Consider the following 24,568-nt stretch of genomic DNA (forward strand, 5'->3'; position numbering starts at 1 on the left):
GGACAAGCAAGATCAAACCCAGTTAGGGCCACATTCTCCACCCACCTGTACCCTTTTGCCCTGAGAGATCACAAAGGAAGCATTGACATGTTGACTAGGAATTCAGAGAGCTTTTTTCAGGGACCAAGAATACCATCTGCCCAGCGCCTCTACTTTGTACACCCCAGCCTGAATTGAGCCTCAAGATTTCAAGCACCCTTACCTCTAGGTGATGGTTTAGCATAGAGACCTCTGATAGGAAGCAGGAGATTGGCACTGGTATCTTCAGAGAAATGGAGGGAGAAAAAGGAGTAAAAGAAAAAAACCCGAAACCATTTTCTCATGGACGTGGTGAAGCTGGTGTGTGAGCTGTTTCAGCGTGTGAGAGTGAAGGAATGGCATGGGCTGGGATTGAAGAGAAGGGGCGCTGAGACTGCACCTGGGTTGAGGCCCATCCACACACTTCCTGCTGGGGCCAGCCCCCTCTTCTAGCACAAGACAGGTTCTGTAAAGCAGGCTAGGCTGAGAGTGTGGGCTTGGGCAGATGGGCACGACTCGGTGGGCAAAATGTAAGGCAGATTCTGTTGTGATTCAGACCACGTCTGCACTGGGTCTCAGCAGGGCTGGCAAGATCATGGCATTTGGGCATCGGACAAATGGAATGGGGTTATAATGGGTGGTCAGTCATCATCTAGGAATTCTATTCATGAAGCCCAGGGCCCGCCATGAGGAGAGATGCTGAAGCTGAGCTCTAATCCAACGAGGTCTAACATGAAGACAGAGTAGCTAGAACTATTGCAGAGACAAGTCCTGGGAATCATCCAGTAGGCATGGGTATGGGAGGAGCGAGGATGTGCGAGCCCTGGAATCTTGGCTAATGCATACATCCCGGCCCTGATAGCAGTTCCAGTTTTGCCTGACAAACGTTCACATGGGTTCAAGATTTAGGTCAGGTAGGCTCTGTGACTGGAGAGAGGGTGGGTCTCGACAGGGTAGCTGAGGAAGCTAGAAGCTAAATAAACAAAGAATTCTGTCTAAAGTAGGGGTCATCTCCTTAAAAATCGGTGGTACAAAAAGGTGTGTTGTAAAAGGGAATACTAGACCTCCATGAGATCACATCAAAGAAACAGACACTAAAATAAAGACATGAAGAGGCTCAGTTGTGTATCTCTTATTGTAATTGTCATTGTTGTTGTGTGCTGTTGAGTCAGAACCAACCCACAGCTGACCCTCCAGCAGGTCTTCAGAGGCAGTAATAGCCTCCTTGTGTGAGAGGATATTGTCCATCCTTCTCCCAAGAAGCAGCTGGTGGGTTTGAGCAGCGGAGCAAGTATAAAAAGAACAATACTTGCTGCCTTTGAGGAACTGATTCTGTTATTTATTGCTGGCACACGTTGGCTGCTAAAGGAAGATGAGTGGTAATCCCTCAGCTGTAGCCTCTGGTGAAGATTTACAGCTTTGGGAGCTTGATAGAGGGTCACTGTGAGTTGTCCTTGACTTAATGGTAGTGGGTTTGTTTAGGCCTTATGATTGTTGTTGTTGTTTACCATCAAGTTGAGCATAACTCATAGCGATCCTATGGACAGAAGGCCTGAAGCTTTTCTATAACTTTGGTCTTTTATCAAAGTTCATAGAGTTTCCAGAGTCATATTGTTTAAGAAGTGGTAATAAATTTTACCCATTTGCCAAACTAGGAAGGTGGTGGTTGTTATTATATACCTTGAGTAAAAAAAACAGGTTCTAAAAGAAATGAAAAGGCTCAATTGTATATCTATTATTATTATAATTGTCATTATTGTGTGCTGTTAAGTCAGAGCCAACCCATAGCTGACCCTCCAGTGGGTTTTCAGAGGCAACTACTTGCTATGTGTCAGAGCTGGACAATGACTAAGTATGATAGAAGAAGAATTGATGCCTTTGAGCTGTATGCTAGAGAGGAGTCTTGGCCTGCCAAGGAAATACATAGGTCTGTATTAGAGAGAGGGATCTCCTTGGAAGCTAGGACTTTGAAGCTCCAGGAGGGACTGATCCTTGGAGAAGGACATCATGCTCAGAAGAGTGGAGGGACAGTACAGGAGAGGAAGACGCTGGATGAGACGGATTGATAGGGTAACTAGGGCAATGGAGGTAGTTATGTTGGAGTTAGTGAGACTGACTCAGGACAGGGCAGGCTTCAGAGCTGCTGTACATAAGGTTGCTATGACAGGTGACTTGACAGACCATAATAACAACAGCAACAATCCAACGAGATGGATTGACACAGTGACTGTAGCAATGGGGTTAAGTGTGTGGGAGATGGTGAGGTTGGCTTAGGATAGGGCAGGGTTCAGAGCCATTGTTCATAAGGTCACTATCAATCTTAGCTGACTTGACAACACATATCAACAACAACATAGTCACACAGGAGTATATTCCCCATCTTTATCCTGCAGAGCAGTTGATGGATTTGAACCATGTGCCTTCATGTTGGGAGTGGAGCTCCCACCAGAAGGTAGTATGACGATATGTTCTAAGACATAAGTCTTTTACCACACTTAAAATTTCCTTTTCTGGAAATCATCTAAAAGCAGGACTTTACACTGGTTTAAACTAGCTTGGTCATGGCTGATGAAGTTAAACTGAACCAGACCTGAATTTTAAAAATATGAGTGCTCTAGAATGCTAGTCAGCCTTGGAATGGGAGGCTGGGAAGAGGCATAGTGAACCTTCCAGGAGCCTGTGACACTGGATTATTAGCAGGACTGTGGAAAGTGACATACACTCAATGCTGGTGTATGCTGCCATCTTTGAATTAAATAGTGTTGTTTTCAACTGAGCTGGTTAAGAAATTTGATTGCTATGCAACCAGACACTGCCCTTATTTTCTAAAATTTCCTGGCAAGGCTTCCACCTAGAATCTTTTTTTCTATTCTGATTAGTGTTCCAATTCACGCACATTTTAAAATTTGAGTCCATTCCAGTGTTACTTTATCAACCATGACTGAAATGTTTTGAAGTCCTGTCTAAAAGGAGAGAATTATATGCACAAGGGTGTTTTATCTCATATCAGAGTTAATTGAATAAATTATCACGTGTCCACTCTAAACGACTCTGACAGCACGAAGGACTAAATGTTGGGCTGCTAACCAAAAGGTCAGTAGTAGTTTGAACCTGCGAGCTTTGCTGTGAGAGGAAGATGAGACTGTGTGCTTCCGTAAAGAGTTAGAGACTTGGAGCCCTACGGGCAATTGGTCTACCCTCCCCTAGCCAATCACTGTGAGTTGGAACAGCTCAACAATGGAGGGATGGATGGCCTCTATTATGCAATCATTAAAATGATATATATGGAAGCCCTTGAAAAATGCTTGAGATATTGAATAAGATACAAATAACTGGATAGAAGTTTATATTATGTCTCTTTATGGAAAAATATGACGTATATATGTGAAAAATCTTTGGGAAAACAAAACAAAGTAGAAAACAAGAAGCTTTGTTATGAGGGAGCAAGTGTGAGGTTTTCTTCACTTTTTGCTTTATCTCTATGGCGGTTTTGTGGCACTCTGGTGACCAAGTTGTAAGGGGTTGCACCAGGAATTTAAAAGGTTTGAATCCACCAACTGCTCTGCAAGAGAAAGATGCACAGTCTCCTCCTGTGGTTACTTGTTTCTTGTTAGGTGACATCGAATCGAGTACAACTCAGCAACCCTATTAACAAAAGATCTATCCTGCGCCATCCTCACACCTCCTGACACACAAGAGCCCACTGGGACAGTTACCATGTCATTTCCCCTGGTTGAGGGTCTTCCTCACCTTCTCTGACCCTTCACCCTTCCCAGCATCATGTCATTCTCCGAGGAACAGCCCCTCCTAGCAACATGTCCAAAGTATGTGAGGCAAAGCCTCATCATTCTTGCCTCCAAAGAGCACTCCGGCTGCACCCTCTCTGAGACACACCCATTCGTTCTTTTGGCCGTCCATGGGGTGGAGGGTGTCTGTGAGTCAGTTCCAACCCAATGGCATCTTACAACAATCGTTCTGACGTGTGTGAATTTTTCCCATGAATGGAGAGAATGATTGTAATACAAGGTTAAAAAATGGGTCCGAGTTCCTTAGTATTTAGTCTCTTTAGTATTCAAATGACTACAAACTCCTGAGATACCAAATCCTATGAATTTACCTTCTGTAAAAGTTTTGGGGTTCCCCCCTAAAATCTACTTTTAAAACGCAAGGTGTAAGCTTACTCTGTGTAGCAGGATTGTGTGGAAATGTCTGGATTCTTCCTTTCCATGCATTTTGTGGTTGTGCAATTTCCAGTCTTATCCTCATAACCTTTCTTTGCCTTTGCAGACTAGAGAGTCCGATTCCCCTCTCCCTCCCCGCCCTCTTCAGTCTCTTAGAATAGCCCTTGGACAGTTTTAGCTGCCCTTCTCTGGATCTTCTCTCTCCTTTCTGTCTCTGGAGACGCAGTGATGGGAACTATACAGGGTACTCCAAATTCAGCTGCATCATGGTTTTATGCAAAGATAGAGTGTTTTCTTTCCAAAAACCCTTCATGTCGATGCTGGGCCAGATGCTATTGGTGTTTTCAGCTGTGGCAACATCTTACATCAACGTCTTCAGGGACCAGTAGAGGTTCTCTCTGCCCTCTTCACATTTGGCTTATAACTGCTCACAGTTACCCTTTAGTCAGTAGAGATTTAGGATTCCTTTCTTCCAACATGTAAAAATGTGGTTGAACCTCTTCTGGCTTTATTTTGTTTGTCAGCTCCCATGAGCAGGTCATCACGTGTACTTGGCCACTAGGGATGATCTGGGGGTGTATATATGAAGTCGGGTATTTCACCAGTATGTTGTTAGGGTTAGGTGTCATTGAATCCTCTATGACTCTTTATGACCCTGTGAACAGCAGATCTAAACCTTGCTTTATTTATCCTACACCGTCCTCACCATCACGTCCTATGCTACAGTCACTGTGCAAACCATCTTGTTGAGGGTCTTCTCTTTCTCTGAACCCCTGCCTTTTCCAGCATGATGTTCTTTTATAAGCACTGGTCCCTCCTGACAACATGTCCAGAGTGTGTGAGCTGACATACTCTTGCCCCACTTCCAAGACTGACAGTCATACCTTTAACCCTTGAGCATTATTCCATGTAGAGAAAAGCCTAGTTGTTTCTGTTTCCTTCCCTTATTGTGAGAAAGCTTTCTCTCTCTCTACCTTCTGCCACCTGTGTAACTCTGAATAACCTCTAGTGGCACCTTGCCTGGAGCTTGATAAAGTCTCATGTCCTGCCCACTGGCTTCCCCTGGGTGCTGTAATTACCTGTCCCGTCCCTGGAAGAACTCTTGGAGATTAGTCAGACTGGATTTCCTCTTGCTAGGCACATGTTGTGTTTCCTTTAGCAGGTTGTGCTTCCGAAAACACTCAGCATGATGTCTGTAAGAGGAACAGCATGGGCCACGGAGCCAGGCTGACTTGAGTCTGGATCCTCCATTAAGTGGAATGGCCCTGACGTGACCTTGGAGAGGTTACTCAGCCTCACTGAGCCTCCTTCTGAAGCTTGATGGTATTCACAGAATGCACCTGAAAGCAGTCCTTTTCAGACTTTAATGTATACGGGAGTCACCAGGGATCTTGTTACAATGCAGATTCTGATTCATGGGGTTTGGGTCGGGCCTGCGTGTCTGTGTTGCTAGCATGCTCCCCGCCCAAGTGATGCTGATTCTGATGACGTCAGAAAGCAGTGATGCTTAAGTTTGACCGCACACTGCTGAAACCACCTGTTACTGTTATGTGCCATCAAGTTCCTGTGACTCATAGCGACCCTATGTACAACAGCCCTAACCCTGCTCTATCCTGTGCCAATTGCACTGCCTCTGATACACCCATCCCAATTACCCCAGTCACTGAATCAGTCCATCTCATCCAGGGTCTTCCTCTTCTGTGATGTCCCTCCACCCTCCTAAGCAGGACATCCCTCTCCAAGGACTAATCCTGCCTTGCAACATGTCCAAAATATGTCGGACGAAGCTTCAGAATCCTTGCTCCTAGGAGCAGCCTGGTTTCACTCTCTCTAGGATGAACCTGTTTGTTCTCCTAGCAGTCCATGGTATATTCAATACTCATCTCCAGCACCACAGCTCAAAGGCATCAACTCTCCTCCTATCATCCCTAGTCATTGTCCAGCATAGCAAGTAGTTGCAAAGACCACCTAGGAGATGCTAAAAAGTACTGGTAGCTGGTCCTCACGATCTCTTCCATCCTCCTCCCGCCCCAACTCTTTTCCCAGTTTCATTTTCAATAGCACTGAGGTATGCCAAGGCACTGGACCTTGTAAAAGCTAGCAGATGATTCTAATATGTGTTAAAGGCGCTTGAGACCCACCCCTGAAAGGGTAAAAGCACCTGGCATGTTGTAGGTCCAAAGAAGAGTTTTCCTCTTCCTGGTTCCTTGCCTTCTCCCACCATCTCAGTTCCCTAGTCTTATTTAAATCAGGCAGGGAATGCTAGGGTACCCCAGCTGTGACCCTAAGGAGTCCTGGTGGCACAGTAGTTAAACTTTCAGCTGCTAACCTTAAGGTCCGCAGTTCTAACCCAGCTGCCTCTCCACGGCTGAAAGACGAGACAGTCAATTTCCCTAAGATTACATTCTTGGAAACTCTACGGCATAGTTTAACTCTCTCCTGTAAGGTTGCTGTGAGCCAAAATTGCCACCACAATTGAGGAAGGACTGGGGAGAGTGGAGGGAGGAAATAAATGGTGCAACAATTTAGGACCTTTTTTTTTAAAGTGAACTGGGGTGTAAGAAGGAAAATGTGCAACAATGAGAGAATGAATATCCAACTTTTCTGTACACTTTCATTGAAATCACAATTATAGGAGGGGAAAGTTGTCCCCACAGCAGTGAGTTTGTTTTGTTTTTTATCCTGTTACCACGTGACTTCCTGGAATCTTCTTGGGAGCCTCTGCTGGGATGCTCCGGGAAGGGGCCAAAGTGATTCTAATGTGCTGCAAAGTTTGAGAATGAGTGTCTTTTTATTCGATGGTATTTTAGTGTCCTAGGACCACCATAACAAAATGTCACTAAATCTATGGCGTCTAAGAACAGAAATCCGTGGTCTCCCAGTTCTGGAGGGCAGGCGTCTGAACTCCGTGCCAGCCGTGTTGATGCCTTCTGAGGGCTTTGAGGACGATCTCGACTGTGCTCTGCTCCCAGCTTCTGGTGGCATCTACTGATCTTTGACCTTCCTTGATTTGTGGCAGCGTAACTCCACACGTCTACCTCTCTTCATATGGCTGTCTTTCCTCTTGATAATGTGCTTCCTTGTTTATAAGGACACTGGTCATGTTGGATTAGGGCCTACCCTACTGTAGAATGACCTTCTCTTTGTCTCAACCCTAGAACATTTTATTTTGCTTTAGATGAAAATTTATTAGCAAATTAGCTTTCCAATCAATGATTCCTATACAGACTGTCTCATGGTATTGGTGGCAATCCTCGATGAGTCAGTGCTCCCCAGTTTTCTCCCTGTGCTCCCCATTTCCATTGCTCTGGTTTCCCTGCTCCCGACTTCTGATCTTTGGTTTGGAGCAGATGTTGCCCTGTCAGTCTCTTGTAGTTGATTATTCCGAGGAGTATATTCTTCATGGGGACAATCATTTATGTTACAGACCCGTCTAACATTTGGAGAGAAGGCTTCCTGGAGTGTCATGAGTTTCAAGTTTGAAGATTGTCTTAAGGCAGTCATTTCAGGGGTTCCTCAGGCTCTTTCATGTTATTGTTGTTGTTAGGTACTGTCCAGTCGAGTATGACCTTTATCGACCCTATGAACAACAGATCTGAACCCTGTCCTGTCCTCAGTGCCATCCTCAGTGCCTGACACACTAGAGCCCATCGTGGCAGTCACCGTGTCAATCCACTTGTTCAAGAGTCTTCTCTCCTTCACCCACCCTCCACCCATCTGAGCATCATGTCCCTCTCCAAGGAGTAGTTCCTCCTAGCAAAACGTCCAAAATATACGAGGCAAAATCATTTTTATGATCTGTGTTTTGCCGGTTAACCTAGTTGTCCGCTTAGACTATGGTCCTTAGCCTCCAAGTCTGGTAGTCCAATCTTCATGTCTGAGTAGTTTCTATGCCTGTGCCCTCTATGTGCTCTCTTGCAGCACATATATATGTTGTTGTTGTTATGTGCCATCGAGTCGCTTGCGACTCATAGCGACCCTATATACAACAGCCCTAAACTCCGCTCTGTCCTGTGCCAATCGCACTGCCTCTGACACATCCATCCCGATTATCCCAGTCACTGAATCAGTCCACTTCATAGAAGGCCTTCCCCTCCTGCGCTGTCCCTCCACCCTCCCAAGCATGATGTCCTTCTATACTTCATATATATGAGTGCATATGAAGTCTATGTATGTTCTCCATATAGAGAGACATCCACACCTGTGTTGATAAGTGGGTGAATGTCTGCATCTCCACTTCCACCTGTTTGACATACATATTTGCCTGTAAATTGTTGTTGTTGTTGTTATGTGCCATGAGTCGCTTACGACTCATAGCGACCCTATGTACAACAGCCCTAAACTCTGCTCTGTCCTGTGCCAATCGCACTGTCTCTGACACTCCCATCCCGATTATCCCAGTCACTGAATCAATCCACCTCACAGAGGGCCTTCCCCTCCTGCGCCGTCCCTCCACCCTCCCAAACATGATGTCCTTCTCCAAGGACTGGTCTCTCCTCACAGCATGTCCAAAGTATGTTAGACGGAGCCTCAGAATCCTTGCCTCCAAGGAGCCACCCAATTTAACCCTTTCCAGGATGAATCTGTTTGTTTTCCTAGCAGTCCATGGTATTCTCAATACTCTTCTCCAGCACCACAGCTCAAAGGCATCAATTCTCCTTCTATCCTCCTTAGTCATTGTCCAACTCTGATGCATAACAAGTGATTGCCAAGACCATGGCCTGTATCAGATGCACCTTAGTCTCCAGAGAGACACCATTGCTCTTCAATACTTTGGAGAGGTTCCTAACAGCAGAGTTTCCCATGGCAATACATCTTTTAATTTCCTGGCTACTGGTGCCAAGAGTGTTGACTGTGGATCCAAGCAAACGAAAGCTGTGAATTATCTCAATCTCTTGTTTGTTAACAGTGTTGTTGCAGGATTGCCTGTTAGAGCATCCACGATAGTTGGCTTTATATTCTGTTTTTCCTCCCCTTAACTTTTTATTCTAGTTTGGATGAAAGTTTACAGAGCAAATTAGCTTTCCATTCAGCATGTTAGACATTTTGTTACATGTGTTATATTATTAGCTGTAATTCTCTCAGTGTAACATCTTTCTTCCCATTTCCTTCCTGGCTTTTCTGTTTCCACTTATCTTTTTTTTTTTGGTCCCTTTCCTGCTTTATAAGCTTTGTTTTGGGGCAAGTGCTGTCCTTTTCTTTTTTTAGATTTTTTATGATTATTATTAATTTTAATGAAAGTTTACAGAGATTTTGGATTTCCATTAATTCATTGTTGCACTTTTCTCCCTGTTCACCCCAACCCCCCCTTATTCATTCTTCTCTTTGAAAAGTAAACTTCTTTCATTTTTATACAATCCCTCCCCCAAAGTCCATTCTACTATACAGCATTCGTTCTGGACTCCCGTCATGACAATAATGCCTAATCATAAATCCCTTTTAAGCAGTCTTCTCCCTCATCTGTTTCAATGCACTATATATAATTTACCCCATCTTTCTCAGTCTCCCCTGAACCCCAATGTCAGTCCCGTTTTACAACAGTGGCACCATGCAGTATTTGTCCTTTTGTGACTGAGATATTTCACTCAGCATAATGTTTCCCAAGGTCACCCATTTTGAATAATAGTGCATGAATTCCTTGTCCTTTAGTGCAGCGTAGTATTCCATTGTGTGACCATAGCACAGCTTCTGTATCCATTCCTTTGTTGATTAGCACTTAGCTTGTTCCTAACTCTTTGCTATTGTGAACAAAGCCATGATAAACATGGGTCCTTTTTGTTTTTTAAGTTTGTGCTCCCATGTATTGTATTACTTTTTTTAAGTTTGTGCTCCTATTGTATTGTATTGTATTATTGTTCATTTTATGGGACTATTGTTGGCTGGACGTTGTTCCTTAGTGGGCTGAGTTCAGTTCTAGGTTGGAAGGTTGTCTAATTGGCCCCAGTCTTGAGGATTTTGCTAAGTCTCTTTCAGCCCAGTAAGTCTGATATCCTTTCTGATCTTGTCCAAGATCTTCTGTTGTGCCCCTGATCAGAGTAGTCAGTAGTTATAGGAGGGCACCATCTACTTCCTCAATGTAGTGACTCTTCTAGTTCACTTGTTTCATTAGTTCTTTGAACTGTTTCCTTGAGTCTTTTGATTGCTCTCATTTATGTTTGCCCCAGCTGGGGAGAGATGAAATTTGCCCTTTATTCCTGCCAACCTCTCAGCTTTACTTTATCATGATCACCTTGTGCTGACTTCCTAAATATTGTTTATTGCTTTTTCCTTCACCATAATTAGCACTTGTGCACTATAATGATTCTCCCTCCCCCGCCATCCCTGGTAATCTTGAAAGAATGTTTCTTTATGTGTTTAAACCTATTCTTGCCTTTTTAATAGTTGTTTTAAACATACTTTTGTCTCTTTGTCATTGAATTATTTCATTCAGCCTAATAAAATGCCAGACACATCCACCTATGTTGCAAGGTGATTTGTGAGGAAGACTTGCAGTGTTTGCTACAGAAGATCAGAGAATCCAGCCTTCAAGATAGATTACACCTCAACATTGAGAAAACAAAAATTGTTACCACTGGACCAATAGGCAGCATCATGATAAATGGAGAAAAGTTGAAACTGTCAGTGACTTCATTTTACTTGGATCCATAATCAATATACACGTGGTGCCAACAGTCAGGAGATCAGGAGAGGTATTGCGCTAGTAAAGTCTGCAGTCAGGGATCTCTCCAAGTTCTTGAGAAGCAGTGATGTTGTAAGATGTGACTTGATTAAGCTGCAGTCTTTTCAATCACTTGCTATACATCTGAGAGCTGGGCATCCAAAAAGGATGACAGAAGAAGAATTGATAGCTTTGAATGTGGTAGTGGAGAAGAGTACTGAATATCTCATGAACATCCAAAAGAATAAACCATTAAGTCTTAAATACAGTGCAGCCAGAATGCTCCTGGGAGGCAAAACTGATAAAGCTTCATCTCACAAACTTTGGACATGTTGCTAGAGGGGCTGTTCCTTGGAGAGGGACATCATGTTTGGGAAGGTGGAAGGTCGATGAAAAAGAAGACCCTCAACTAGTTGGATTGACACAGTGACTGCAGCACTGGGCTCAAGTATGTCAGAGAGTGTGAGGATGGCATAGGATGGGACAGGGTCCAGGTCTGTTGTTCATATGGTTTGTATGGGTTATACGCAACTTGATGGCATCCAACAGCAACAACATGTAATAGTTATTCAATATTCATTTAAAAATGTCTTTATTGCTTTGTAATATTCCACAGTGTGTATGCATTACCATTTGTTTCCCATTGGTGGACATGTGGGTTGCTTCCATCTGATGCTATTGTGATAATGCTGCAGTGGACATGGCTGTGCATATGTCTACTCATGTGCACATTTGTGTGTGTGTGTGCGTTCTCTTCTTTTTTATTTTTATCTTTTTCTAAATTTTACATTGGTCTGCGTACAAAGTTCTTATACATTGTATTTCACACTATTCTTCAATCACATTTTGTTTCATACAATCATTATCATTCATTATGTTTTACAGAATCAATCACTATTGAACTATGCCCACCATTACCTTGTCTTTCTTTCTTTTTTTTTTTTTTTTTGCATTTTCAAACAACCTTTTAATTTCTGGCCTTTAAAACAATAGATCTTATAATAATAGAATTAGAAAAATTTAATCATTTAAAAGATAAATTTTTATAAGAGGTAATCACATTTTAAATGGCTTAATTTTTATAGTAATTACAATAGCAAAAATTTGAGGCTTATAAAATATTAAGAAATGGAAAGCATTTCACTGTAATGCACAATCTAAATTATTTAACCATCTTTAAAAATATAACTTTTCAGCCAGAGGGCCCCTATGGGTCAGTTCAGAGTCTATGGTACACAACAGCAACAACAACAACAATCTAATAAGCGTGGGGAAGTCATGTGCACATTTTTATTCACATGTCTTCTTTCTGTAGGATGTATACATTAAGAGTGGGATTGTTTTATGATAATTCCATTTTCAGCTTTTTAAGGACGTGCCATACTGTTTTCCATAGTAATTGTACATTTTTCAGTCCCATAACAGTGTCTAAGCTTAGTCTCACACATACTTTGTATATGTTGGTAAGAGAGGCTATTCCTTGGAAAGAGACATCATGCTTGGAAAAGTGAAGGGTCAACAAAAGAGAGGAAGACCCTTAACAAGCTGGGTTGGCACAGTGACAGCATCAGTGGACTCAGATATGTCAGATGGGGCTGCACAGGATAGGAAGGGGTTCAGATCTGTTCATAGGATCACATGAATCACAAATGACTTGACAACACATAACAGAAACAACAACAGTAACAACAACAGCAGTGTCTAAGAGTACTGATTGGATTCCATGAACTGCCAAAAGGACAGACAAGTCTGTCTTGGAGGAAGTGTAACGAGGCTGCTCCTTAATAACAAGGATAGTGAAACTTGCTCTCATGAACTTTGAACATGTTGTCAGGAGGGACCAGTCCTTGGAAACAGACGTCATGATGGAAAAGGTGTAAAAAGAGAGGAAGAGCCTCAGTGAGACAGACTGACATAATGATTGTAACAATGGGCTTGAGAATAGCAGAGATTGTGAAGGCAGAATTCAGATCTATTGTTCATGGGGTTGATAATAGGATGGGTTGTCGTCAACTCAATGGCACCTAACAACGACAACAGCATAGAAGAGTTCTGATCTCCCTACAACCTTGCTGGCTTGTTCTCTGTTCTTTTCTTGCCCTACAACCTTGCTGGCTTGTTCTCTGTTCTTCTCTCTCCCTACAACCTTGCTGGCTCGTTCTCTGTTCTTTTCTTCATTTTTTTTAACATTGCCATTATTGCCAGGGTAAGATGGTATCTTATTATCATTATGATTTTTATGTCTTGAATGGTTACTGTTCTTTAGCATCTTTTGACGTGCTTGTGAGCCACTCAAATGGCTTCTTTGGTGAAGTGTCTGTTCTTCGCCTATTTTTTAATTTGATGTTTGTCTTTTTTTGTTTTTTAGGTCTTGAAGTTTTCTATACATTTTAGAGATTAAACTCTTATCATATATGACATTGCTTTTTTTTTCCTTTCAAATTATAGGTTCTCTTTTGATTCCTTTGGTGAAGTGTTTTGATGAGCACAAGAATTTAATTTTTGGAGGTCCCTGTAACTTAGGATATATCCTTCTGTTTATATGTCTTGAGTTATGGTTTATAGTCTGTTCACGCCATAAATTACAGCACCTAGGTTTATCCCTGTATTTTCTTCTGTGAACTTTCTGTGAAGTTTTGGGTTTTACATTTAAGTCTTTGGTCCATTCTTTATTTAATGGACTTCGACCCTTTGTGGAAAATGTACTTTATGTTATCATCACTATAAACATCTTCAAAGACTTTATTTCTAAATGTGTGGCAAGGGTTAGGATTTAAGCAAGTGTTCACAAGTGCCAGATGTTAGAACTTCAGCTTATCTTTTTGGAAGACGCAATTAAAACCATACGAGATGGCACTAGACTCACATAAAATGCTGAGGGAGGTGCAAACATTCAAGGCTGGAGTGGACAAGTATGTCCCAGAATGGGAGGTCAGGTTCAATCCCAAGTCCCCCTAAGGCTCCATTATACAGTCATTAAAGGGGTCAGCTATCTGTGACCCACAGTAGGGCTGGGGCTTCCTCCATGTATAGGAGAGAGTCCTGTCTTCGCTCTTTTCTCTCATCCTTCCCTTTTTGTGCCCACGTCACCTCACCTCCATAATCTCTGATTACCTCTGTTGCATAGACCCCACTGCACTGCCCTTTGTGCGCTCGGCAGCGAGTGGGGGTTGCCCATATGAAGGTGAGGACGCTGGGCTAGAGTCCTGTGCCTGTTCTGGGGAGAGAGCCAGAGAAAGGACCTGGAACTCAGCCCTGGGGACCATGTCTGTCACCAAGGATCCAGTTCATTAAACGCTCATTATGTGTCAAGCACTATGCCAAACCTTGGGGACCGTGAGATGTTAATAAGACATGACTCTGACCCTGAAGGAGCCCATGGAACACACAATGGTCGTATTGTGTGAAGATAAGGAGCTCAGCTGGTAGAGTGCATAATGTGTTGGCCTGCTCACCAGAAGGCTGGCAGTTTGAATCCATCAGCTGCTTTGTGGGAGAAAGATGGGCAGTCTTCTCCCGCAGAGATTCTCACCTCTTGAAAACTCTTGGGAGGGTTGACCGTGAGTCAGAATCAACTCCATGACAGTGAGTTTGGTTTTAGGCTTTTTTATGTGAAAAGAGTCCAGGTGTGTCCTCCTTCTCGAGGAGGACCAAAGAAGATCATAACCCACTGTAAGGTCATCAGGGAGAATGTCCGAAGATGCCAGAGCTGTGTCCTGCAGGGAACACAGCACAGTCAGGGAGCTTGAATTCTTTTGAAAAAACTGGAGTGCTGAGCACACGCGGAGCCGTGTGTGGGAAGAGAGGAGGCTGGGCACTAGGCCGACCCAGGGCCTGACTGCCCTGCTTTAAACATGAGGCTTCTCCTAAATGATGTGAGGGGAACTGTGGTGGCCAGTGCATAGGGTGATGCATTTATAATTCAAGGGCCCCCCAGCTCTTTGGTTTGAACTTACTGTTGGCTGTTGTGTCCCATCGAGTTGGAGCTGTCTCAGAGCTGATCCTCCAGCGGGTTTTCAGAGGCAGTTAATCACGTGGGAATAGATTGCCCATCTTTTGTCTATGGAGCAACTGGTGATTCTGAACAGCATATCTTTGGGTTGTCAGTGATTCTCCTTACTACTAGGCCACCAGAGCTCCCTTTGAATCAGACAGCCACTCTCTAACCTGCTGGAGGGTCAGCTGTGAGTAGATGGCAGTGAATGAGAGAGTGGAATGGCTTGAAGCAGAGGAGCAGGGGTTCAGACTTGTATGTTTTTGGATCCCCTGAGTATGATGTGGGCGAGGAATGGAAGGGAAGGCTGAGATATGAGAAGACACCACGATCTATAGCATGCTGCCCTTGTCCTCTGAGGCTGTGTAGAGGCAGCATAAGGCTTGCATGGATCTGACTGGGCCAGCTTTGCCCAGTGTCCTCTGGCACCCACACTTATCCAAGCTCCCCAAAATGACCTTTAAGCCTTGACCCATCTATCCTCAAAGATAGGGCCCACACAGGTGCCACAGGGCTTCCCAGCTCTGCCAGCCTACCAGCACCCCCTGTCTTCAGATATTCAGGCAAGTCAGATATTACCACTGGGGAAAAATTCCACTGGGGAGGCAGCCAATTTCTTGTGGTGGCTCAAGGTGATTCCAACCTTCAGGGGAGCCTGTGATGAAATCAGAGGACAGCTGGGGTGGGGCCACAGCCTGGAGTTTGCCTTTGTTGTTAGCTGTGGTGCGGTCAGCTGCCTGCTCGCGATGACCCATGCACCGTGAAAGGAAAAGTCCTGCACCACGCCCTGGGCTGGTTGTGGGTTAGACGGTTGGGACCCACACGGTTTTCATTGGCTGATGTCAGAAGTAGAGTTCCAGGCCTTTCTTCCTAGTCCACTCTAGTATGTGGTGCTCTGTGGAAACCGACTCTACATCACAGCAACACACAAATCCCCAGAGAGCAATGAATAGTGTCTGCACGTGACAGGCAGGGACCAACCCCGGAGCCAGCTCTCCTGCGTGGAAGAGTTCTTTGGCTGCCTCACGTTGCTGTTGTGAACTGTCAAGTTGGAGGTAGCCCACAGCTGACCCTCCGGTGGGTTTCCAGAGGCAGTATATTTGCTCTGGAGGAGATTGCCCATGGGGCAGCTGGTAGATTCGAGCAGTGTGCCTTTGGGTTAGCAGCACAGTTCCTCACCACGAGGCCACCAGAGCTCCCATGCCTGCCTGACAGCATAGTGAAAATGCATTTTATGCCGTTTTTTCAATCTCAATGTCTTTTTTTTCCGAATTAACAAAGTTTATTTCGAGTTCGAACCCGGGCTCCCGCGTGCTGACACAGCAGCATCCACCCGAGAACCCAATCTCAATGTCTTTTAAACTTCTGAGTCAGCAAGCACTGAATGAATGTCTGTGTCCAGAGTGGGGTTAGGAGCATTCTCCAAGGCAAGTGGCTGCAGGCTCAGGCTGCTGGAGGGAGCGAGGTCCGGACCTCACCTCTTCATCACTTACTAGCACTTAGACTAGCTACTCTCAGCTCCTTTCCTTGCTCCCTCACTTGCTCAGTTTCTTCACTCGCTCACTCTCGCTCAGGATGAGGATGGATAACATCTTCTAAGGGCTTAGTTCAGCACCTGGCAAACAGTGCTTGATGTTGGGAGCCGTGGCGTCAACTGTGACTCGTAGCAGTTCTGAGCAGCAGATCTGAACCTTGCCCCACCCTGCACCGGCCTCATGATCTCCGCCATGCTCCACTGTGTCCTTCCCTCTTCTTGAGGGTCTTTCTCGCTTTCTCTGACCCTCCTTCCACCTTTCCCAGCATAATGTCTTTTTCCAAGGACCGGTGCCTCCTCACAGCATGCCCAAGTATGAAAGATGAAGCTTTAGCCCTAGCAGATGTTTAGCAGCCATCCTAAAGCACAGGCAGGCTCCAGTATTACCGATGTGAGAACTGAAGAGAGCAGTACCTTGCCTGCCCGAGGCCTGATATTTTGTGAACAGAACCTGCTTCACCCTGACATTCCCAAACGCATGCTGCGCCTGGCTACACCGCGCCCCTGTGGCCAGTCTGCTCGCTGGTTTGTCTGCTTTCCATGCCTCATAAAGATGAGACCCTTGTTTATTGACTGTGCTGAGAGCCCGCTCCCCAAGTTGGGAGGCTGTCAGCTTAGGTTAAGCTGTCCAGTGATTGTATCGCCTGTCCCTTTCCCTCCTGGACTCTGGTGCTGGCCACCAGGATTAGATAACTACCTGCATCCTGCATCCCTGTACGGCCTGCCAGCCTTCCCTCTGCATTCCAAATAAGCACCCAGGTGCCCCTTATTCCCCGAGAGCTTGCCTCTCTCTGCCACACCTAATGGTGTTGGTATTAATAGGACACTTGCATGAGGCTGCAGTAGACCAATCCATCTTGTATCCCCTTTTAGAAGGATCACAGAGCAGGAAAATAAACTCTCAGCCTGGGCGTGTGAAGTCCTTTAAAATCTCATCTCTTTCTTCCTCTGTGTCCCCAGGCCATGGAGAGCAAGCTGCTCATTGGAGGCAGAAACATCATGGACCACACCAACGAGCAGCAGAAGATGCTGGAACTGAAGAGGCAGGAGATTGCTGAGCAGGTGGGGCTGCCAGAATTGAGTCCTGAAAGGTGTTTGATCTTATGGTTATGAGTCCTAGAGGTAGAGGCCTTCGTAGACCCAGGATCCTGGGACCAAAGAGCTGAACCTAATGCATGGCCGCTGGATCCCAGGGGTCCACTCTGCCCAGGGTCCTGTGTCTGGCAGGGCCACTGCAGGTGGACCGGGAGAGGAAGCAATGGCTCTCTATGATGTTTGCTTCTGCACAGTATCTGGGCCCGATTCCTGGGCCTTTCATAGGGATATGCATTCTTGCCCACCATATGACTGTTTTTATCAAGAGCCACAATTTAATGATTTTAGTTCTCAGCCACAGCACCAATTGAGAGGGTGGAGCAGCCTGGAGGCAGCGTGTAGGTGTCTGTGTGTGTCTGACACCTCTGAGGGGTGCCAGCTAAGATTACTAGGTTCCCCCGCCCCCCATGTGGAGTACAGCCCGGCAAAGGCAGGGCCATCTGAGTTGAGAGTAAGTGGGCCTTGTAGGTTCCATTTAGGATTAGATGGGAGCATACGAGGATCATAAGTCCCTTTCTCTCTCCTGTCATTGGGGTCATGGTAAAGCCAGGTCCTGTGACAGGCAGTGAGCCAGCCCCCCTAGTTCCCACATCCCTCCCCCAGTACATGCTGCCCTGTTGAGGCTGTGCCCTGCCTTGGCCTAGAAACGCCGTGAGCGGGAGATGCAGCAGGAAATGATGCTCCGTGATGAGGAGACCATGGAGCTTCGTGGTACCTACACGTCCCTGCAGCAGGAGGTGGAGGTCAAAACCAAGAAACTCAAGAAGGTGAGACACCCCCGCGGGACAGGGCCGAGGTGGGCTACAGACGGGAGCCCTGACCCAACCGTCTCCTGAAGGTCCTTCAGGGCCCTGCCCCACTTTACCTCAACTGAAGCCTGAGCTACATTGCCTGGGCTGCTGGGGTGGAGAGAAGAGGTGAGTTGAGGGGTGAGGAGTAGGGGTGCTGAGGCACGGGAGTTAGAGAGGACAGAGCTTTTTCCGCTGGGTAGGGTGGGGCCTCACAGGCTGGGAATGTTTGTCACTTCCATTCTCAACAGTTGCTTTACTCATGGTCCAGGGAAACTTCCCCTTCACAGTGTCACCGATGAGTCACAGCTCAGATGGCCGGCCTGGAGTGGGGCCAGGGCAGTGGAGGGCAGATGAGGTCTGAGAAGAAGGCTCAAGCCCAGGGCTGCTGAGGAAGGGAACACAGAGACCCTCAAGGACATGTCAACAGATAGGAACATGTGGTCACCAGGCCCCTGGGAAGTCCAAGGCAGGGAGAGACATGTCTTTGAAAGGAGTATCTCAAGCAGGAAGTAGCAGGTTCTGGATGGAGGTCGGGACAGAATCTGGAGAGCCTGGGGCTTGGTCACGTGGTTGGTCAGGCAGCAGTCCATCTGTGAGGACATGTCCCCATGAGCATGTCTCTTGGTGTGTTCTAAGCAAAACAGGGGGCTCAGTGCTGCTCTCCACACCCCACTTTTGAGAAGAATGAGTAAGGCACCTTCCAGACTTGCTCACATCTCCTCCTGGGGTCCCTTGAATCCTGGATCTCTGAGTGAGCACTGGACCAGCAGTCTTGTTAGTTGGATCCTGGTTCAGACTCTGCTGGTAACTGGTTGCATGTCTTTGATCAAATTTGAGCTTCAGTTTCCTCAGCTAGAAAGACTATGATGGGCTAAAAAGTTCCTCAGGTTCCTCTCAGTCCCAATATTTTAGGATGCTGTGATATTGACAGCAGCTGGGGGAACATAGGTAAATGTGACAGGCCTTTGTGTCAGAAGGATGGGGACAGCCTGGAACCTTCAACACAGCCCTGCCTGATTCAAGGTGGGGCAGCAGGGTCCAGATGTGGCCTCGTCCTGGGCTGAGCCGATGGCCCTAAGCCTGCAGCCCTGGGGCTCAAGCGGGGTGACCGGGCTTTGTGCAGTGAGCAGCCTCTGAGACCTGCCCGTCTCCACCAGCTCTATGCCAAGCTGCAGGCGGTGAAGGCAGAGATTCAGGACCAGCATGACGAGTACATCCGTGTGCGGCAGGACCTGGAGGAGGCCCAGAACGAGCAGACGCGGGAACTCAAACTCAAGTACGCCCCATTCCACCTCACTCTTCCTGTTGAGGGCCGTCAGTCAGCCCTTGTTCTTCTGGCTTTCTCCCTGAGACTCCCTCCTGAAAGCCTCATCCGAATGTCTATGTACCCACGAGTCCATACGTTTTAATGTTTATATGAATAAAATGTCTAAGGTGAGGGGTAGGTCCCATTTCTGGGGTTTCTTCTACCCATATTCTTTCTTTTCCACATTGAGTGCTGGCCCAAAATGAACCACCAAGACCCTGATTAACCTTTGCACTAGAAGCAGTGAATTTCAAGCTCCCTTATTTCTGTGGTGACAACCCTTTTTGGCTTTCCCACCACCTGTACATGCTGCTTCTAATCCTTTACCTTCACTTACACCGTGTCATCTCTCACTCCCAATTTCCCATCCCTGCCTCCTTCCTACTCCCAGGTACCTAATCATTGAGAACTTTATCCCCCCTGAAGAGAAGAACAAGATCATGAACCGTCTCTTCCTAGACTGCGAAGAGGAGCAGTGGAAGTTCCAGCCTCTTGTGCCAGCTGGAATGTGAGTCTGTTTGTCCAGCTGTCTGGGCTGAGGGACTCCAGGTTGGGAATGAAGAAGCGCCCGAAACCCGGCTTGAGGGAGTGTTTTGTGGGTTGGGTTGGAGGTTGACGGGGTCTGGATGGGTGAAAGATGGATTTCTCAGGACCCAGCATGGAGTCCCTGAGTAGTCCGAAGCACTCACGCCTTCAATTGCTAGCTGTTCTGGTGCGTTCAAAGATAGTTCTGAAGGAAGGCCTGGGGAGCAGTCTTACTCCTTCACACACAAGGTTGCCCTAGGCCAGAATCGATTTACTTGAAGGTAACTGGTTTTGGGTTTTATTTTGTAGACGTCTCCCTGAAAGGAAGAGTGTTCTAGAAAACAAAGCAAAATGTCCTATTGGCCAGGGATGCTGAAGACCCCTAGGAACGTTGTGAGAGGAGGTCAGGCATCTCAGCCTCTCAACCCTCCAAGTGAACACTAACACTTGCACAGCTCTGGTGACTATTGATCTGAATGCCAAAACCAGTCAGAGTAATAGTTGATATATGCCACACACTTACTGTGTGTCTGGGCGCTGTGCTAGGTAAACTGTGCAGACAATGAGTGAAAGAGACCCAGTCAGGGCTTACAGTCCATGAGAACTATAGAGAAATAACTGGATCACGAAATGAAAGAATTGTAGTTCACTGTCCGTAGCCTGCCTTCATTGACTGGGTGATTCAGCATTTCCACCTGTTTCCACTTCCAGGCCCCTTGGTACAGTTAGTGTCAGTTGACTGGGTGTGCAGTGCCCTCTTCTGGCGGCTGCAGGAATAGGAATAGTCCAGCCGAAGGAGGGACTACTTCCTCCTTCACCCAACCTGACCATTGTCCCTTAACTGCATCTAGGAAGCTGGACATTGACGCCCTTCCCCAGAGGTTTGCTGCTCTCTCTGCCCTGGGAATGATAATACATAGATATGACAGGAATCTCCAAAGCTGGATAAGCAAGCTAGAGATCTTTGGTTTGTCACTGGAGTGCCAATTTTGTCCAAAAGTCTGATTGTAAGATCTAAGAGACAGTGAGTGAGTCACTGTCTTTATAAGTAGCACGTTTATGAGTAGAGATTTTCAGCAGTGTCTCCTTGGATTCCAGTCCACCATTTCTATCTCTTACCACATCGCACCTTTATACCATCTAACACAGAGCCTCTCCCCCCTGACTGCACACATGAACTAAGCTCCTAGGAGTCTAATTTCTGACTTAAAGGGTTTTAGCTGACTCTCAAGGGCATGTTAACTGTGTAGTCCCTAAGGACTTTTGCTGCTAAACCGAAGGCTTCCGGTGTTCAAATCCACGAATGGCTCTACAAGAAAAAGACGGGCATTCTCCTTCCTGGTGATTCACGATCTCAGAAACATAATAACACAATGGAGGGTCAACTATGTGTCGCTTCCAACTCCCCAGGAATGAGTTGGAATTTCGAGCTTTGTTTGTTGGTTTTTGCTGTTGTTGTTTGTTAACTCTCAGGGAGCCCTGTCGGCACCAGTGAGTTGCTGCTAAGCAAAAGGGTGATAGTTCAAGCCTACTAGCCTCTCTTTGGAAGATAGGCAGTCTGTTCCCATGAAGTTTTATTTTTAAATTTTATACTGGTTTACTTACAAAGTTCATACATTTTGTATGCATTGTTTTTCACACTGGCTCTTTCCCCTACCCACCCTTCCCTCCACCCATCACATTGTGTGACCCTATGAGTAAGCCCCCCACCTTGCATCCTCATACTCGTTCTACAGTAATGGTCTTATTCAGTATTAGTCTTTATGAGACTGAGTTAGTTCACTTAGCATAATGTTCTCCAGTCCCTCCCATGTTAGGTAGTAATTTACAAAATCAAATACTATGCATGCTGCATGGTATTCCATTAAATGAATGTACTATAATTTCTCAATCCCTTCAATTGTGGTTGGACATCTGGGCCATTTTCATGCTCTATGATAGTGGATAACGCTGCTGTGAACATTGGTGTCCACATCTCTGGTTTTGCTGCCTTAGAAACCCCGTGGGGCAGCTCTCCTCTGCCCTGTCAGGTCACTAGGAGTCAGGGTAGGCTCGGTGGCAGGGCCTTGGATTTGGTTAACTCTCAGGCTTTGCCTTTTCCAAGGCTTCCAGGTTTTCAGCACTAAAGCCAGGCTTCAGACCCACGGCTCCAGTGAAATCCACTGGAGGCCGCTGCTGGTGGGGCTTCTGCTCCGTGGGTTCTTTTTGTTGCCTTTCTGAGTTGGGAGTTTGCAAGTGAAAGCATTTCTTTATATTATCTTCAGTAACATCAGCAGCGTGTTCAGCTAGAGATCACGATCTTGAGTGAGGATGTTCTCAAAAGGCGTGTGCTTACTAACTTTGTCTTTTGAAACCTAAGAATTGCCTAACAGTACAATGAATTCCTTTATTTTTGTCACCAAAACTTACCAGTTGTTAACAATCCATCACATCTTGCTTTATGAATTTTTATCTTTCTCTCTACCTCCCTCAAACATTGGAGATTCAGTTGCAGCCATCCTGACCCTTTACCTCAGTTCCCTAAGAAGGCGCATATTCAATTAGTATAGTACCGTGATCGAAATAAAAATGTACGACTACTATCATGGAATTAGATTTTTGTCATTTTTTTGAATATTGAATTACATGACATTTTCCTCTCCTTACACGCTGCCTTCAATTCTCAAGCCTCATTACTGTCTTCATCTGAAACTGAGAAGGGACCATGAGCGCTCTGCATTGTGGTGGGTCAGAGGAGGTTATTCACCTCTCAAAACATGTGCCTGCAATGAGGCCGTGAGCTCACCGCCTCACACACATGAGGGAACTCAAAGCATTGCATGTGCTTTGTCTGAAGTGGAGTTTTCTACATGACGTATATGAATATTCATTCCTTATTGAAGTTGCTTTTCTTCCATCTGTGTAACTCTGAGAGCTCTTAGCCTAGTGGGAAGGGAGTTGCATTGCTAACCTAAAGGTGGGGCCTGCTGGTGGTTCAAATCCACCAGCAGCTTTGAAGGAGAAAGATGGGCAGTCTCTCCTGATGCAATTTACAGCCTCTGAAACCCTACTGGGCAGTCAGCTATGAGTGGGTTCTGACTCAATAGCAATGTGTTTGAATTAGCTTATAGACCTTTTAGTTAACTTGCAAATGTAATGTGGAAAATACAGTGTTTATATAACTCTTAGAGAGTTCTGATAGCTTAGGGGTACGGAGTTGCACTGCTAAGCCAAAGGCACAGGGTTTGAATTCATCAGCTGCTCCTCTGGAGAAAGATAGGAAATCTCCCATGCGATTTACAGCCTCTGAAAAACCACTGGAGGGTCAGTTAGGAGTTGGTTCCAACTTGGCAGTATATAATGACGACAGTAACATATAACTCTTAGTTAAATTGCAAATATAATATGGAAAATTTAGATAAACTTGATTGGTAGGTCCAATCAAGTTTGGGTACGACCCTATGAACAACAGATTTGAACCCTGTCCTGTCCTGTGCTGTCCTTACCTTCTCTAACATATTTAAGTCAATTGCTGCAGCCACTGTGAAAATCCATCTCATTGAGGGTCTTCCTCGCTTTTGCTGATGCTCTACCTTTCCAAGCATGATGTCCAATTCCAGGGAATAGCTTGGAATGCCCCAAACAGGCCCAAAGCGTGTGAGATGAAGCTTTACCATCCTTGCCTCTAAGGAGCACTCTGGCTGCATTATCTCCAAGACAGAGCAGTTTTTTTCTTTTGGCAGTCCATAGGATATTCAATATTCTTCTCCAACACTACAACTTAAAGCATTGATTCTTCTTCTGACACCTTTATTCTTTGTCCAGATCTCAGATGCATAACAGGTGATTGAAAAGACCATGAACTGAGTCGGGTGCATCTTAGTTCTCAAACTGACATAATTGCTCTACAGTAATTTGGAGAAGTCCCCAGCAGCAGATTTTACCAGTGCATTATGTCTCCTGATCTCTTGACGACTGATACCAAGGGTGTTGATCATGGATCCAAGTGAGATGCAGGCATTATCAATTTCAGTGCTTTCTCCACCTATCATGATGTTGTCTGTCAGCTCAGTGGGGATGGATTTTGTCATCTTGACGTTGAGCTGTAATCCATATTGAAGGCTGCATCTTTAATCTTCTGCAGCAAGCATCTAAAGTCCTCCTCACTTTCAGCAAACAAGGTTGTATCATCTACATAATACAGGTTGTTGATGAATCTTCCTCTGATCCTATACCATGTTCTCAAATTATCTGCTGAGCATACAGATTGAATAGGTTTGGAGAAAGGATACAGCCCTGAAGCACACCATTCCTGATGTAGTGTTCCTTTGCTCTGTTTGCATGCATTAATAATTGGTGACTGGAATGTAAAAGTTGGAAATAACAAAGAAGAAATCATAATTGGTAAGTGTAGACTTGGTTACAGAAATTAGGTTGGAATTTTGTACATTTGATGATTTACTCATCACAGACACCTTTTTTTTTTT

The 24,568-nt window shown here is 45.5% G+C and overlaps 1 protein-coding gene across 1 annotated transcript in view; it reads left to right on the top strand.

Moving 5' to 3' along the window:
* KIF3C (kinesin family member 3C) overlaps positions 1-24,568 on the top strand; it is a 66,284-nt gene that overhangs the window by 16,602 nt on the left and 25,114 nt on the right. Inside the window, exons 2-5 of the mRNA XM_006880617.1 lie at positions 17,346-17,447; positions 18,125-18,247; positions 19,429-19,547; positions 19,969-20,085. Of these exons, the coding sequence (XP_006880679.1) occupies positions 17,346-17,447; positions 18,125-18,247; positions 19,429-19,547; positions 19,969-20,085 (461 nt within the window). The remainder of the gene's footprint in view (positions 1-17,345; positions 17,448-18,124; positions 18,248-19,428; positions 19,548-19,968; positions 20,086-24,568) is intronic.

This window comes from Elephantulus edwardii, unplaced genomic scaffold, assembly GCF_000299155.1.
Source record: "Elephantulus edwardii isolate Elephantulus edwardi_28Jun2011 unplaced genomic scaffold, EleEdw1.0 scaffold00009, whole genome shotgun sequence".
NCBI classification, from domain to species: Eukaryota; Metazoa; Chordata; class Mammalia; order Macroscelidea; family Macroscelididae; genus Elephantulus; species Elephantulus edwardii.